The sequence below is a fragment of the Taurulus bubalis genome (assembly GCF_910589615.1).
Source record: "Taurulus bubalis genome assembly, chromosome: 9".
NCBI lineage: Eukaryota > Metazoa > Chordata > Actinopteri > Perciformes > Cottidae > Taurulus > Taurulus bubalis.
In genome coordinates this window covers 10,664,744-10,678,422 of record NC_136597.1, presented here as the reverse complement: position 1 = coordinate 10,678,422, position 13,679 = coordinate 10,664,744, and the positions used below count along the sequence as shown (strand labels likewise).

Here is a 13,679-nt window from a genome sequence, read left to right as displayed (position 1 = left end):
CTAGATGGAAATTAAGCTATCCAGTGATTGATCTTTAACCGCATGGTAGTGCTCTGAGGAGGATGACGCTGAAAACTTTGTGTGTCTGTGTGTGGTTAGAAGGTGGACATCATGAAGAACCTCTCCGAGGCTCAAGCATGGTGTTCCTGTCCTCTCTCCCCAGCTCTTCTTCGCTCCCTCTCGGTGCCTCAGATTATTGGCAGAGGAAATCAGGCTCGCAGTCCAGGTCCTCTCCTGCCTGGATGTCTCTGCGCTGCCAGATGATAAATCGACCACTGATCGGCATGCTTTTCAAACTAGAACAGGAAGAGCTCTCACAAGTGAACACAGATGGAGTTCAAGTTTTCTCACACTCGGGAGTGGGGTTTTTCCCTGACTGCTCTGCCAAGCTAAACAGCTTTACGGGAAGGCAGAGGAAGGCAAACATAAACATGCCAACAAGGGCCCACTGGGAACACCCATTGGAAGTCAAATGGTTTAAATAAAGTGTACAGCTCTCACTTTATAGTATTCCAAACCTCATTCAGAAAAACTGCCCAGCTGCAATATAGTAAACCTGGAAGGCTGCCAGATATACCTTTCAAAAGGCTGCATGTTATTGACGAGATGAAATAGTGACAAGTGCACTTTCTTGATCCACTAAGCACCACTCTATTTGTTGCTTAGCTTATGTGTGAGTTGGAGATAGTGTTCAGCCACTAATTCTCATGGACTATATGTCACCTGTAAATGTTTCAAGCACTTATCTTTAAAATATTTGGCATAAAGTTGCTTTATTCAAAAGGTTTAAACACATCAGTTCCTGTAATTAATATACACTGTTAAGTGAGACAAAAAGCTCCAAATCACCAAATCAGTGCTAGTACATGGCCCAATGATGCAGAGCAAGTAGGGGGACATCCAAAATGTTTTTTTTAGCTTCAGAAAAAGAGTTGATTAGGCAAATTTTCACAACCTTGTTCTGATATTGTCATTTGACTGTTCATGCATGATGAGTTACTAAACAGTTATGGTTCTCAGTGTGTTTTTATTTCCTTTTTTCCTCCTCGTGTTTCGTTGTTTCTTCTCTTTTTTACTTGAGTCTTTACTTCTGTCCCTCAGATCTCTAGCCTGCTTCTCCTAAAGGACCGGCTCTGCAGATGCAATCAAAAATTTTTGCTGGACGTTTTACTATTCATCCCTGATTTGTCAAAGCCAGCGGGGAAATGATTGAACCTCGTCTCTGAAGCAATGCGGCCGCTCCCAGCACAGTGCGCTACTCAGCTCTTGACGCTCACTGAGCCATGGACCAAAGTTCTTATTCTGTGTCTTCCTCGAGCGGTCCCTCTGCATCAGATCATTAATCACAGAGCAGCATGGAAAGTAAAGAGAGCAGAGTCGGGATGGAGGCCTTGGGTCAGTCGATGGTGGCCTCTCCAGCCCGTAAGTCCCTGGCTGGTGTCATTATTCTGACACTGTTGTGAAGGCGAGAGCTTTTGATGCTATTGATTGGAGAGGATGGCGGAGGAGAGATCGATGCACTTGCTGATTCAGTGGTGCTGCAAACTTGGCTGCACACCCTGCTTTTGTCCATATGTGAGTTAATGAAAAGTATATAAGTGAACAGTGTGTGACAATGCCAGTCTGCCTGTGTCTCCCTGGTTCAGTTAATAGATTACATTCATGTGGCACTCAAAACACAGTGTTGTCCTACAGATCAGCTTTACATTTAGAAATATACCATCTGTACACACTTTGCGTTTCTGTACACTTTTGAAATAGTTTTTTTTTATAGTTTTTTTTTCCAATACAAGAGAACAAATTAAAATGTAATTCATATGCTCACACACACAATAGTGCATGGGCAATTGCAGCGGCAATCCCCTCCGTATCCTCCCAACACCCCCGTGAGGCTCTGATCCTTTGTGCTCTCAGTCAGCCTTACATCAGAAGCTATGTTCAAAGGCAGTCTACCTGCTGAGCCCAGCCAGATCCAGACAAAACCCCGGTGTCTTCCAGGGCATCTCCTGGACACCCCTCCCCCAGCCCTGCTATTCCAGATTCAACTCAGCGTGTTCACCCAGAGCTGAGAGAGTTTCCTCTGGGGATTCGTCACAGACAGGTGAAAGGGGCACAGGGAGTATCAGGCGATCGCTGGTATTACGGGATATTGGAGAGAAGCGAAGGCAGGGTTGATTTTTGTTCATGGAGAGGCAGAGGTTAATTAGATAATACAACATACTTGAGACAAGTCACAGTGAAATTGTTGTGTATTTCCTGTAGAACGAGGATGTTGGGGTTGGACATTAGCAGGGGAACATTAAGAAGTACAAACCACGAGGATATCATTTGGGGATTTATATTAGAGGTGCTGATGGTGGTTAATAATTTATGAAATGCTCTGACGGCATTGCAAAATGTCTTGTGCAGTTGAGTGGGTTTCTGGGCAACGGCAGCTTAACGGCCAAGATCTCAACCGCCTATCTTTGTATCTACAGTCCTGTTCTTCAAACAAAAATTATATTTTGTTGAGTAATCCAAAAGCCAAAAAAAACACATATTTATTTTATTTATTCATTGACTTTGTTTTATTTATAGTTGTATTCTATTCTGGTTGAACACTGTACTGTGTGTTGGCAAACTACTTTGTGAATGAACACAACACGCACATACAATGACCATGCTCTAGCATTTCTTAGGTACTATTTGTGGAAATATATATGCATGATTTTGATATGAAATACAACCGTTTCTAAAAAGGCAGTAGTTTCTTAATTTAGTTTTTGTTCTGATGTAGTTGAGAGAATATTACACTATAGATCCTAGATGAGAACGACAGAAGAGTAAAGTCGCAATTACAAATCTGTCTGCTACTTCAGCACCACGGACAGCGCCATGGATTTATCAATACACAGTACAGTTTAGGATACTGATATTTCAGAGCCATAGTCGGCCATACAACTTAACTTCCGCAATCCTCAGTGAGATCAAGGATCAATGGGTCAAGCAGGCTAGACCAACATATTCAATGAAACGATCCTTCTGTCCCTGCACTATTTCTGCTCGGCTACTAGGGGATAGTGAGGGGGGTGGCGGGTTAACAAGGGAGCATTTTGGTCATTTTGCTAACAAGGGGGATGGCATCTCCCCTCAAATTGCCTGCGGACTCTAGGGATGGTATTGTCCGTCAGTCCAACACTTGGACAGACTGAAATATCTCAGCTGAAATGGGATGCAGACGTCCATGGCTTCCAGATGATGAATCCTTCTGACTTTGGTGATTTACATTGAGCACCATCAGATTGACATGTTGGGCCTTAAGTGGAGCGTCTCAAAGGCAAATGCTTGGATTGCAATGAAGTTTGGTAGATAACTTACTCAAAAAGTGTATTCTGAGTAGTTTTTACTCAGGTGTATTACTTAAGAGTTGCACTGAGTAGCCTCTCATGTTGGAAGGTCCTATTGAAACTTTCAATCTTAAAGACATGTTACATGATATCAACACTCCTCTGGTCTGATATTCCTCAGGGTTTGAAGTTGGTGAGGAATATTGTTTCAGTTTTTTAGGGAGTCTCCTAGCTTGCTATTGTTTCACCGCCAGTGACGTGTAAACATGTCACATTTTGCGATTTAGTCTTGTAAATGCAATGTGTTTTGCCATGACAATTAGTTCTATTTTGGTTTTAAGTGGTGATTATTATGCAAGGTATAAAAGAGGCGTATGTCTTATCTCCCTTTGTATTATGTACTGAACTTCCTTGTGTGAGTTCATTACAATCCGTACTCAAAGTGGTAGTAAAATCATAATGTGCTGTCTTCCCGTGCACATTTCCCACTTGCTAATGCACCCTCCGCTAACGAAAACATAGGCATTGGAGGAAGACGGATGGAGAGTCAAGTAATCCAGTTAACTTCTCACGTATTTGCAGGCAGATATTTTCTCTTTAATGCGTTTATCATGACTTATGAGCTTCTCTATAGAAGCCATTAACATATGATTACCATCACAGGGCTAATGGTTTTGTCGTTCCCCCTCCTGCTCAACCGCTTCATCCCCTTTTCTAAATCTTTCTACATCTTTTATCTTCCTCTTTTTATCTTTCGCTTCCTTCCTATTTTTCTTTCCTGCTCTCCGTCATTCTCTCTCTGTCTCTCTCTCACGCCTCCTCTCTTCCATGTGTCTCCACTCACGGCCCCCGCGGCCCCTCATCTCCCAAGCCAGAACCTCACGCCCACGCAATGCTCTCCATTATTGCTTAATTATCTCTAGTCTGTCATTTCAATAATGTGCTAACACTGATTCTCAATCTTTCCACTTTTTCCCTTCATCTTTGCACTTTTCTATTAATTTGTCATGTCTACTTCTGGATCGTCCTCTGTCCTTTCTGTGGTGTCGGAAGACTTGTTTCTGCATTCCTAGGTTACCCCGCCTCTTCAAAGCCCATTGACTCTCCTCTTCTGCTGATTCATATAGAAATCAAACTGTGTAAGCGATGGTGTGACAGCAAGCTGGATGTCTGGTTCAGCCAGTTTGATGCAAGACATTACATCCCTGCATCAATATGCTACTTTCACTAACTGCATCGTTTCCATTATTGCCACTTCAGGAGTAATACTTATCCCACCATCTTCATCTTTGCCAGCACAAAAGTAGCAAGATATCAAAGCCTTCAAATGATTCCATTACCATTAGAGAGCTCAAATGCTGCATAGTTAGAACTCATCTTCCGTCGTCTCCAAATACCCGCAGCACCATGGAGCCATTGGGGAAATCAATAATAGACAGCCGACATTTGTTTGTGTACGGTTGTGTGTTGGTTTCAGTTTGTAAGTGATCTATCTGACGCAAACATCTTTCTAATGTGTGTGCAACTCTGTGGTCCCTAGCAGAAAATGGATTGGTGCCGTCGTCATGGCTCCCCTGTATCAAATACACAAAAACACACCACTTTATTTATAACGCAGAGGTTTGGATTTTGGCACTAATGCCATTTCTAAAAGTTTGTGTGTGAATTCCAAGAGAGCTGAGTGGTACGGCTTATCAAACACACTCAAATCTCACCCATCCATCGATGTTTTGTGAAATAAAGGGCAATGCTTTCTTCCGTGATTTCTTCTGGATTTCCGCATTGTTGCTTCATTCTTGTGAGTTTTAAGCCATGGTCAATAATAAGTCCCATTTAACAACTGACCTTTGACTCTGTTTGTATCCGCCACCTTTTATTATCTGTTTGAGCTAACTCCACTGCTTCACAGCAGTTTAGTGCATTATAGGAATCAATAACACAAATGGCCCATTCCCTTACTGCCTTTATGACTTAAATAAACCCCAGAGGGAAGTTTCTGAGAGGAATTGTCTACACTTCAAAAGTCATTATCAGCAATCTGTGCATTCCATTATATCAGTCCAGTCAATGTACATTAGTGGTAAGCCAAAAAACAACAACTACACACATCACTTTAATTCAAGTCTATTTGAAATGTCCTTTCATAACAAAGAACATGTCATGCACTGTAAATACAGTCAAGTACATAATTATGAATCAGTGTCTTTTGTTATCAGTCAATATGGACATCGAAGAAGTGATTTGGCCTATTTGACCTAACTAAGTGAGCTTTTCTTGTTTGTTTTTGCAGGGTTGGTCAAGTTGGGGATCCACTGTGTAACATGCCAGAAAGTTGCCATAAAGATTGTCAACCGGGAGAAACTCAGTGAATCAGTACTAATGAAGGTAAGTTTACAGCTTTTAGTTCTTCCAGTGGCTTTCAGGTTTATAACTGAGGTGTTTGAAATCGTTAACTTTTTCTCTGCTAACCCTTTATTCTACACTTCGGAAGATTGTTTCTGTTGTTTTTTGTTTACTTAAATATTTCCATGTAATCTATATGTGTGAATAAGGCATGTACTAGTGAAACAAGGCCTTTAATTTGAAGTTAGTTGACCTGTTTGTCAAGAGGTGAGAAATGTGTTTTCAACATCAGTGTCCTCTTTGATGAACATCAGGCCTCTCTCTGTCCCCAAAATCCTAATATGCAGCAGCCAGGCTGAAGCAACACTAAGGGTTGGACTGTAACAGATAGTAATGTCTCTAAAAGAGCCACCTCTTTGACACATCAAATCTGCCAGCTAGCATTTCGAAAACTAAAATGGTTGGACTGCTCGTGTGGGTTTGAAATTCTTCCATAAATCAATGGCCGATCTTGCAAAAACGTTTGAATATGAGGGATTTATGTCATGATCATCCTCATGGAGAGTGGAATCACAAGCTGAGTTAGTTTGTCTTTTGAAGCGGCTGACTTCCATCCTTCTCGGATGTTGAACTGAAGCAGTCGGCTGTTTAGCTCCCCTGCCAGGAGTCAGTGCCTCTAAGAAAACTTGGGGTAACGAAACAATAAAGCAGGTTTCTGCAACTACAATTACTTTCCCCTCAATCCAAAATGCTTCAAAATCTTCTTGGTGAAATGTTCATATTTATAATGTTGCTGTTCCCACACAATCTTGTTTTGAAGGATTCAGTGGGGATTTTTTTTGTTATTATGTCCCAGGGCTCCTGCTGGGCAGCTCTATTCAATGCCCACACAAAATTGGCATGCTACAAAATTGGCCCTTGTGTTGATGGAATAGATGTAAAGAAAGCAAAGAGAGCTGGAAGATGGAGGACAACAAGATGCTACAACCTGAAAATCGTCTTTCACAGGACACACACAGAGAGGAGCGCCTACTCTAATTGTTTGCTTATGAGCTGGAAAACAGGAATCGGATGTTTTTTTTTTTCTCACACTGCAGGTTATCTGCAAATGGAAAACCCTTCCGCTTTGCATCACTTTTGTGGCAGCATCGTTAGACTTTAGATGAAAGGTTCTGTGCTTGAATATTACTGTTTGATAAACAGTCGGGTATTAATCAGCTTCTTGCTGTGTCAGTGCCTCCCTGACTTTTTCTCACTCATTGCTCTCTTGCTCCCAAAGTCACTCTCTTTTTTTATCTCGTTCTATTTGGCTCAACATGCAGTCTAATATTTTTATGAGGGAAAGACGGGTCGTTTCGGTTGCCTCAGCACTGACAGAAGTATTATTAGTTCTGGCAGTGGTTGCTGGAACCATTGTAATATGTGACAGCAGAGAGGATAGTTGTGGAATAATGTTCCTACCCAGGTGTTTCACAGTGTGCTGTCCTGCAGAGGAAAATGAAAGTAACAGATGCCAAACACTGACGAGGCTTTTGCTGAAGCTGCATTTTAGAGCCAATTACTGAACTCGGCCATTGTCACTCTTCTCTCAACTGCTGCCCCTGGTGGGTGGGTGGTGTGTGTGTGTGTGTGTGTGTGTGTGTGTGTGTGTGTGTGTGTGTGTGTGTGTGTGTGTGTGTGTGTGTGTGTGTGTGTGTGTGTGTGTGTGTGTGTGTGTGTGTGTGTGTGTGTGTGTGTGTGTCATCCCCATATAATGCAGACAAAAGTCGCAGTCTGGAAGTCTAATTCTATGGTTTTTGTGTCAGCATTTCTGTGTGCTTATGTCCGGTGTGTATTGATTTGATTATTGGCCTCTGTAAAAAGCACAGGCCTCAATAATAATTCCAAACCTATGTGTCAATGTACTTTTCAGCAATGTGTAATAAATGATGAGGCACGAGCCATTAGACTGTCGATGAGGTCACTTGTAAAGCTCCCTCTAGATTTGGGACAAACTAAACATAACAGTGTTCTCCTACAGTGGCTGGACAGGTGTTTTCTGAAATCCAGTCACTTTCCCATATTCCCATTGTGTTGCACTCCACAGTCTTCTGTGTCTGTTCTCTGGCCTGCCTGTGTGGCTGTCAGACTGTCAGAGTGATCCTGCTGCTCTCTAGTGCAAGACTCACACACTGTGAAATGTCACCTTTTAATATGCTAATGTCTCAGGTCCCCGTGGTGCCATTAGGGGAGAATTTGACTCTCCTGGACAGGTGTGTGTGTGTGCGCACAACACCGCTGATGACACACTTATATGCACGCATGCAGGCCTTGCGCACAGAAGAGTTCCTAAGAATGTGTGTGCACGTGTCATAATGACACACACAGACACATATTCATATGTGTGTGCACAGCACATCCTCCGTGACACACGTCATCCCTCTGTGTCTGTCCTTCCCCCGACTGGCCTTGGTAGTCAGGGGTCCGTGGAGACGGGTTGAATTAATTGTCTCAGAATAGCTGGCATAGAGGTCTTTCCTCCACTCACTGTGTGTTGAACTTTATATAACTAGTGTTGAACTCTTTAGTCCTCAGCCCCACAGGCTGGACCAGAAAGACATTGAATTGTCTTGGATAATTAATTTGTCTATGAACTTTATGTCAGTTTGTTACCGGGGAAAGAGCCTTGAATACTTCAAAGAGCAAGTGCAGCCCAATGTGTGTTTTACTACTTCTAAGCAGAAAACCCAACAATGGAGTTAGTTGAATGGGAAGTGGCTGCCTGTCATGTTTCAAGTGATGAGAGAGAAACAGACAGACAGGGAATACACAGCATGTGCACATATGACAGTATGTCAGCAGTCATTGGCACTGAGGCCAAACAGAATGGAGCGTGGTGATCCGATACAAAGAGAAGTCCAGAACCAACACCGTGTTTGTGAGCGGGTGTGAGAGAGTTTCTCTGGGGAGTAGTTAATGTTTCTGAAACTCAGCAAGCCCTCTCTTCCTCTTCCTCGCCTTGAATCCATGTCTCTGTGCCGAGGGGAAGAGGGAGAGTGAGGGGGGTGGAGGGAGAGAGAGGGGAAGAGGGAGAGAGAGGCAGGTGGAGGGAGACATGGACATGTGGTGAGAAACCCTGCGGAGACATTGATTCATGATTTGTACAGTGAATATGACGAGTAGACAAATTATCTTTTTGCACACTTCCACCAAATATTTGCACGCTCTTGAGAGTAGAACTCAGAAATGAACATAATTCATATTCACACAAAAATATGACAACTCTATAATTGCTGGTGTCATGAGAATGCTGGGAAATAAAACCTGAGTCACACTTCAGATACATTTTAGAAACCCTGCTAAGCAAAGCTGGGTAAAATTTAAGAAATGCAGTACCGATGGAGTACCAGCATATCGGTACCAGTACCGAAACAATTGTTATTTTTGATACTTCACTTTGTATATAAAATATAAACTATAATATAAACCTGTGTTGCTTTTTTTTGTGGACAGAATTAAGATAAAATGTTAAATGTCTCACGCATACAAGCAGCCATAGTCCACCAAATCTTTGCCTCAATAAAATGGAATTAAAACTGACAGTTATTATATGAATCAGGAACCCTATCAGATCTGAAAAAGTAATGCGTTACAATACTCAGTCCTACTAATAAAGCAGGTTAACATATATCACTAATTTGAATTCAACCTAATGAGACTCGCCGTTTGAAGAAAGGTGAGTCACATTCAGTTACATTCATGAAGTGCTTATTTGATTTGGCATTTGTTTCTCCTCTTCAAAGGCAAGTAGCTGTTGTGCTTTTTCATTTTTTTTCCTCTGCACTTGTGTGACATCCATTCCATAGTTAAAGCATCCACTGTTTCTTCTTGACCTGAAGCGCATAGTGTAACTCTCCTGTGCAATGGAAAAACTTGAGTCTGTTATTGCAATGCTGCCAAGCACCTAAAGTAAAACCGACGGTCGTATTTATGACGATGATATGGTAGAATCTGGCAACTGCAGTCAGCTATGGTCTGACGTGCTTTCCCCGAGAGCAGGAGATTTTCTGTACCATATTACCTATCATAATGCTGAGTGGAGCAACTTCACTAATCCACAGTTTAGTCTTGGGGTGAGTTAAATTGTTGCTAGCCGCTAGCACTAACAACTAGCAGTGGGAGAAGGGTATCTTTAGCAGGCAGCAATTGGTAGTTGCTGTTGATGCCTGCTCTGTTTCTCCCTCTGAGCCAGTGAGCTGGTGGCGGCTGCTGCTGCTGTTGGGATAAGGACAACTAATTAGCCAGAGTTACTCTCTCTTCTCCTGAAGCAGCACAACTTCAAAGTCACTCTACTGTCCCCAAGCCCAGAGAGAGAAAGGAAGAGGGGGAGAGGAGGGATGAAGTGCAGGAGGAAAGGAGATAGAGGGGAGGGAAGAGAGAGTGTGTGTGTGTGTGTGTGTGTGTGTGTGTGTGTGTGTGTGTGTGTGTGTGTGTGTGTGTGTGTGTGTGTGTGTGTGTGTGTGTGTGTGTGTGTGTGTGTGTGAGGAGGGTTAGAAAAGATGGTGAACATAAAGTTAGAACACTTTGGATGAATGTCTTGTGAAGTATGCCGCTGCATAGCTACACTGTTTTCGATGGGGTATTTTAGCACGGTGAGGTTACTTGTGTTTGCCGACTGTCCTTGATGTCAGTCATAACATTTCAGCGGAGAAAAATGTGTGTGTGTGTGTGTGAGAGAGAGAGAGAGAGAGAGAGAGAGAGAGAGAGATAGAGAGAGAGTTTGGAGATGGAAAAGCCAGCAGTATAATTGCCCCCTGAAGCAAATAATTGAAGCGCTAAGGACATCGCATCTAAGAGCTGAGAACAACCAGCCAGCACCACAGCCGGGGTAGACCACTGCATCACCTAGGCCAGTTTGAAAGGATAAGGATAAGGAGCTTTTCTCTCATTAACGAACAAGATCAATACTGTTTGAATGTGATTTTCCGTCTATATATAAGGAAAAATTGCCTCTTCTATAGAATTAAAGCAATGGGACCATATCATATGTGTATCTGTAGTCTAAATAACAAAACACGAAGGAAAGTAACGTTCGGGGTGACTGACTGATGCAATGATTTTCGATGCACAGCATCTAATATCCTAATTTAGGACTAAAAAGGCAGAGAAAAGCAAGGTATAGAGGTTGAGTACACCAACCGACAGGGATTGTGGTGGGCGGGCGAGGAGCAAAATGCCACGGCCGCAGATGAATCATACAAGGTCTAATCTTGTTATCCCGACACCTCGCTGACAGCACAGTAGCTTTCTTTCTCCGCCATCTCTCCTCTTCCCTTCCTAATGATTATAGATTGGTCATTCTCTCCCATCTCTGTTGTGCCGCTCGTGGGTTGGTTATAGCAGTGCCTCCAACACGCACATGTTTAACTTTATGTTGTGTGAATACGTGTTGGAGTGTCTTTGTGTGCGTGTGCCTGTGCCGCAGAAGACACCCCTTAAAATAAATGGGTTTCATATGTTGTGCCCCCGCGCGTTGATCCATCATGGTGCTGAGCTAGAAGTAAGGGCTTAGCCCACAGTCTGATCTTTACAGGCTAACTGCACAGAAAGACTTTAGAATACCAGCTCTGTTTCTCTGTTGCTGCTTATTTCACTCATTTCTGCCTGTTGATGTATGTTGGCATTCAAATGTAGGTTTTTTTTAAATAAAATAATTTCAGAAGCAAATAATAATTCATTAATTTGGGTTAAATAACATGTTGTAAAACAAGGAATATAGCTACATTAGAGAACAAAACTGTGAGAAAGTTTAGTTTTATACTGTAGTGACCAAATCCTGAAAAAGGTTTCACGCTTTTCTCTCAGTCCCTTTTCCCTTCATAGCATTCTGCAGGAACCTAAAAAATAAAATGGATTTCCCCAAACCTGCGGTGCCTTTCAAAGCCCTTTCTCTGATATCAGTCAATATGAAGGTCACTCACCATTCTACATCCTAATTTGGTTCCCAATCACCACTCCCAACTTCCTAGTCTTAATTGAGTGTCGATGAGGCTCTGCTGACATGGAAATGGACGATAGATTTTACCTGCAGGGCAGAAGATGTTTGGGGATCGGGGAGAATTTTCTGTCTGTGTCACATTGTTTCATGTTAAATAGCATTGACTGAAGACACCAAATATTGAGTTTTCCACAGTTCTGCCTGGTAGTTTGGGGTCCAACGCGTCATGGAGAGAGAAGTGTAAAACCGTTAGTGCTGCTCACGGCGGTGACAAACCTCATCAAACACACGCAGGGCTGTTTGACTGATTTTACCTCATATGTCTTATCCAGATAAAACAGAGATGGAGTGCAGACAAAATAATGACATGGAGGATAGCAGAACACAAGATGTAGCGGGATCCCCCGTTGAGCTGGACAGGAGACAGACGGATGTCTAAACCGATGGCATTTGTTTCTCCTCTTCAAAGGCAGAAGCTGCTGTGTTTTCAGAAAGATGAGAAAGCTTTGTTTGCTTTTTTATTTGGTGTAGCCTTAGCGAGCATAGGGCATTTTTTATCCAGTTCTTCTACTCTTAAGTGGAGTGATGCTTTCATGGGGAGATCAGCAAAATTCCCCTTCAGCTTAGTTTCCTTTTTATCTTCTGTTTATTTCTTTGTTTTGCACTGGGATTTCTTACCTCTATAATACCTGTGCAGTCACTGAAGTGTATTTTTTTGTATTTTTCCTCTCTGCCACTGGGTATTGATGATCATCTTTTATCCATCATGTTTGCTAATGAGTAGGGAGTGATACTTGAATGGGTACATCCTTTTCCCTTGAGAGGAAAACAGCACTCCATTTTTACTTCCAAATCTGTTTTTGCCATCTGTTTTTATACCATGTTGCTTCCATTTAAAAGACGGATACTTAATTTCTATTCTGTGCTTGTTCTACTTTATTTTGGCCTGTGTTTTTACTTAACGTGAGAGATGAACATGCAGCATTTTGACCTTATATTCATTAACTCTAATTAACGCACCACTGATTTTTTTGGTACAGTTGTGTGTGTGTGTGTGTGTGTGTGTGTGTGTGTGTGTGTGTGTGTGTGTGTGTGTGTGTGTGTGTGTGTCATGTTGTATGTGGCACTGGCCCAGCGCTTTGCAATGGCAGAACTGATGGAAAATGAAGTATATCACAGTTTGTGACAACTGTCATCTCACTGGCAACAGCATGTGATGTGTGTCTTCATATACATCCCATCTCTTGCACACAGAGGTACACACAGTACCTCTGTGTGCAAGTCAGGCAAAGCCTAAATGACACCATGAATGACAGCTCTGTGACCATTATCCAGTTGCTCAGAGTCAACAAAGAAACACACACACACACACACACACACACACACACACACGACTCCCCTTATGGTTCTGTCTGTCCTCTCGATGCAGGGTTTGGTCTGTTATAGTCTCACATCAGACAGGCAGGATTGTGGGGTGAATCGCAGCTTGTGGACAAAGATCTCTGCCAACAATGCTTTTTACCGGCCCACTACTACACACACACAGACTATGAACACACTGTAGACAGTTTAATGCGTATGAGCGAAGTACATGCCTGATAATAATGCCCCAAAAATATAATTTATCAACTGCATGCATTTCATGCATTAATCTCAAAGTGGAATTTACAGTCACCAAGGGTCCCAAATGTACCTCACAACATGTTTTTATTGTAAATCAGTACTTAAAGGATATAACAGTGGCATTGCATACATTGTTTTGCTTCTCCATTGTATATCACATTAAAAAGTTACTTTGGATAGAGAACTTATTGTATAATGGTAAAAATTAAGAGAGGTAGAACAAGATAATGTATACATTGATACAAAAATAATGATCACCTCTGACCCACTAAAAGTGTGTGAAGTCGTCTGTATCTACATGCCTGTATTTTCTCTTTTCTTCTTAGTTTGCTGTTTGGGGCGTTTCAGACCCACATGGGGGTGTAACCCCCAGCTCATAACAGTGTGCAGGGTGTTCTGCCCGTTCTCAT

General features: G+C 42.3%; 1 protein-coding gene across 1 annotated transcript in view; it reads left to right on the top strand.

Annotated features, from left to right (window-relative positions):
* Window positions 1–13,679, top strand: part of LOC306740882 (serine/threonine-protein kinase BRSK2-like) — a gene marked incomplete at both ends in the record, with an annotated part of 148,087 nt that overhangs the window by 83,084 nt on the left and 51,324 nt on the right. The window contains one exon of the mRNA XM_079223120.1: window positions 5,617–5,711. Within this exon, the coding sequence (XP_079079246.1) occupies window positions 5,617–5,711 (95 nt within the window). The remainder of the gene's footprint in view (window positions 1–5,616; window positions 5,712–13,679) is intronic.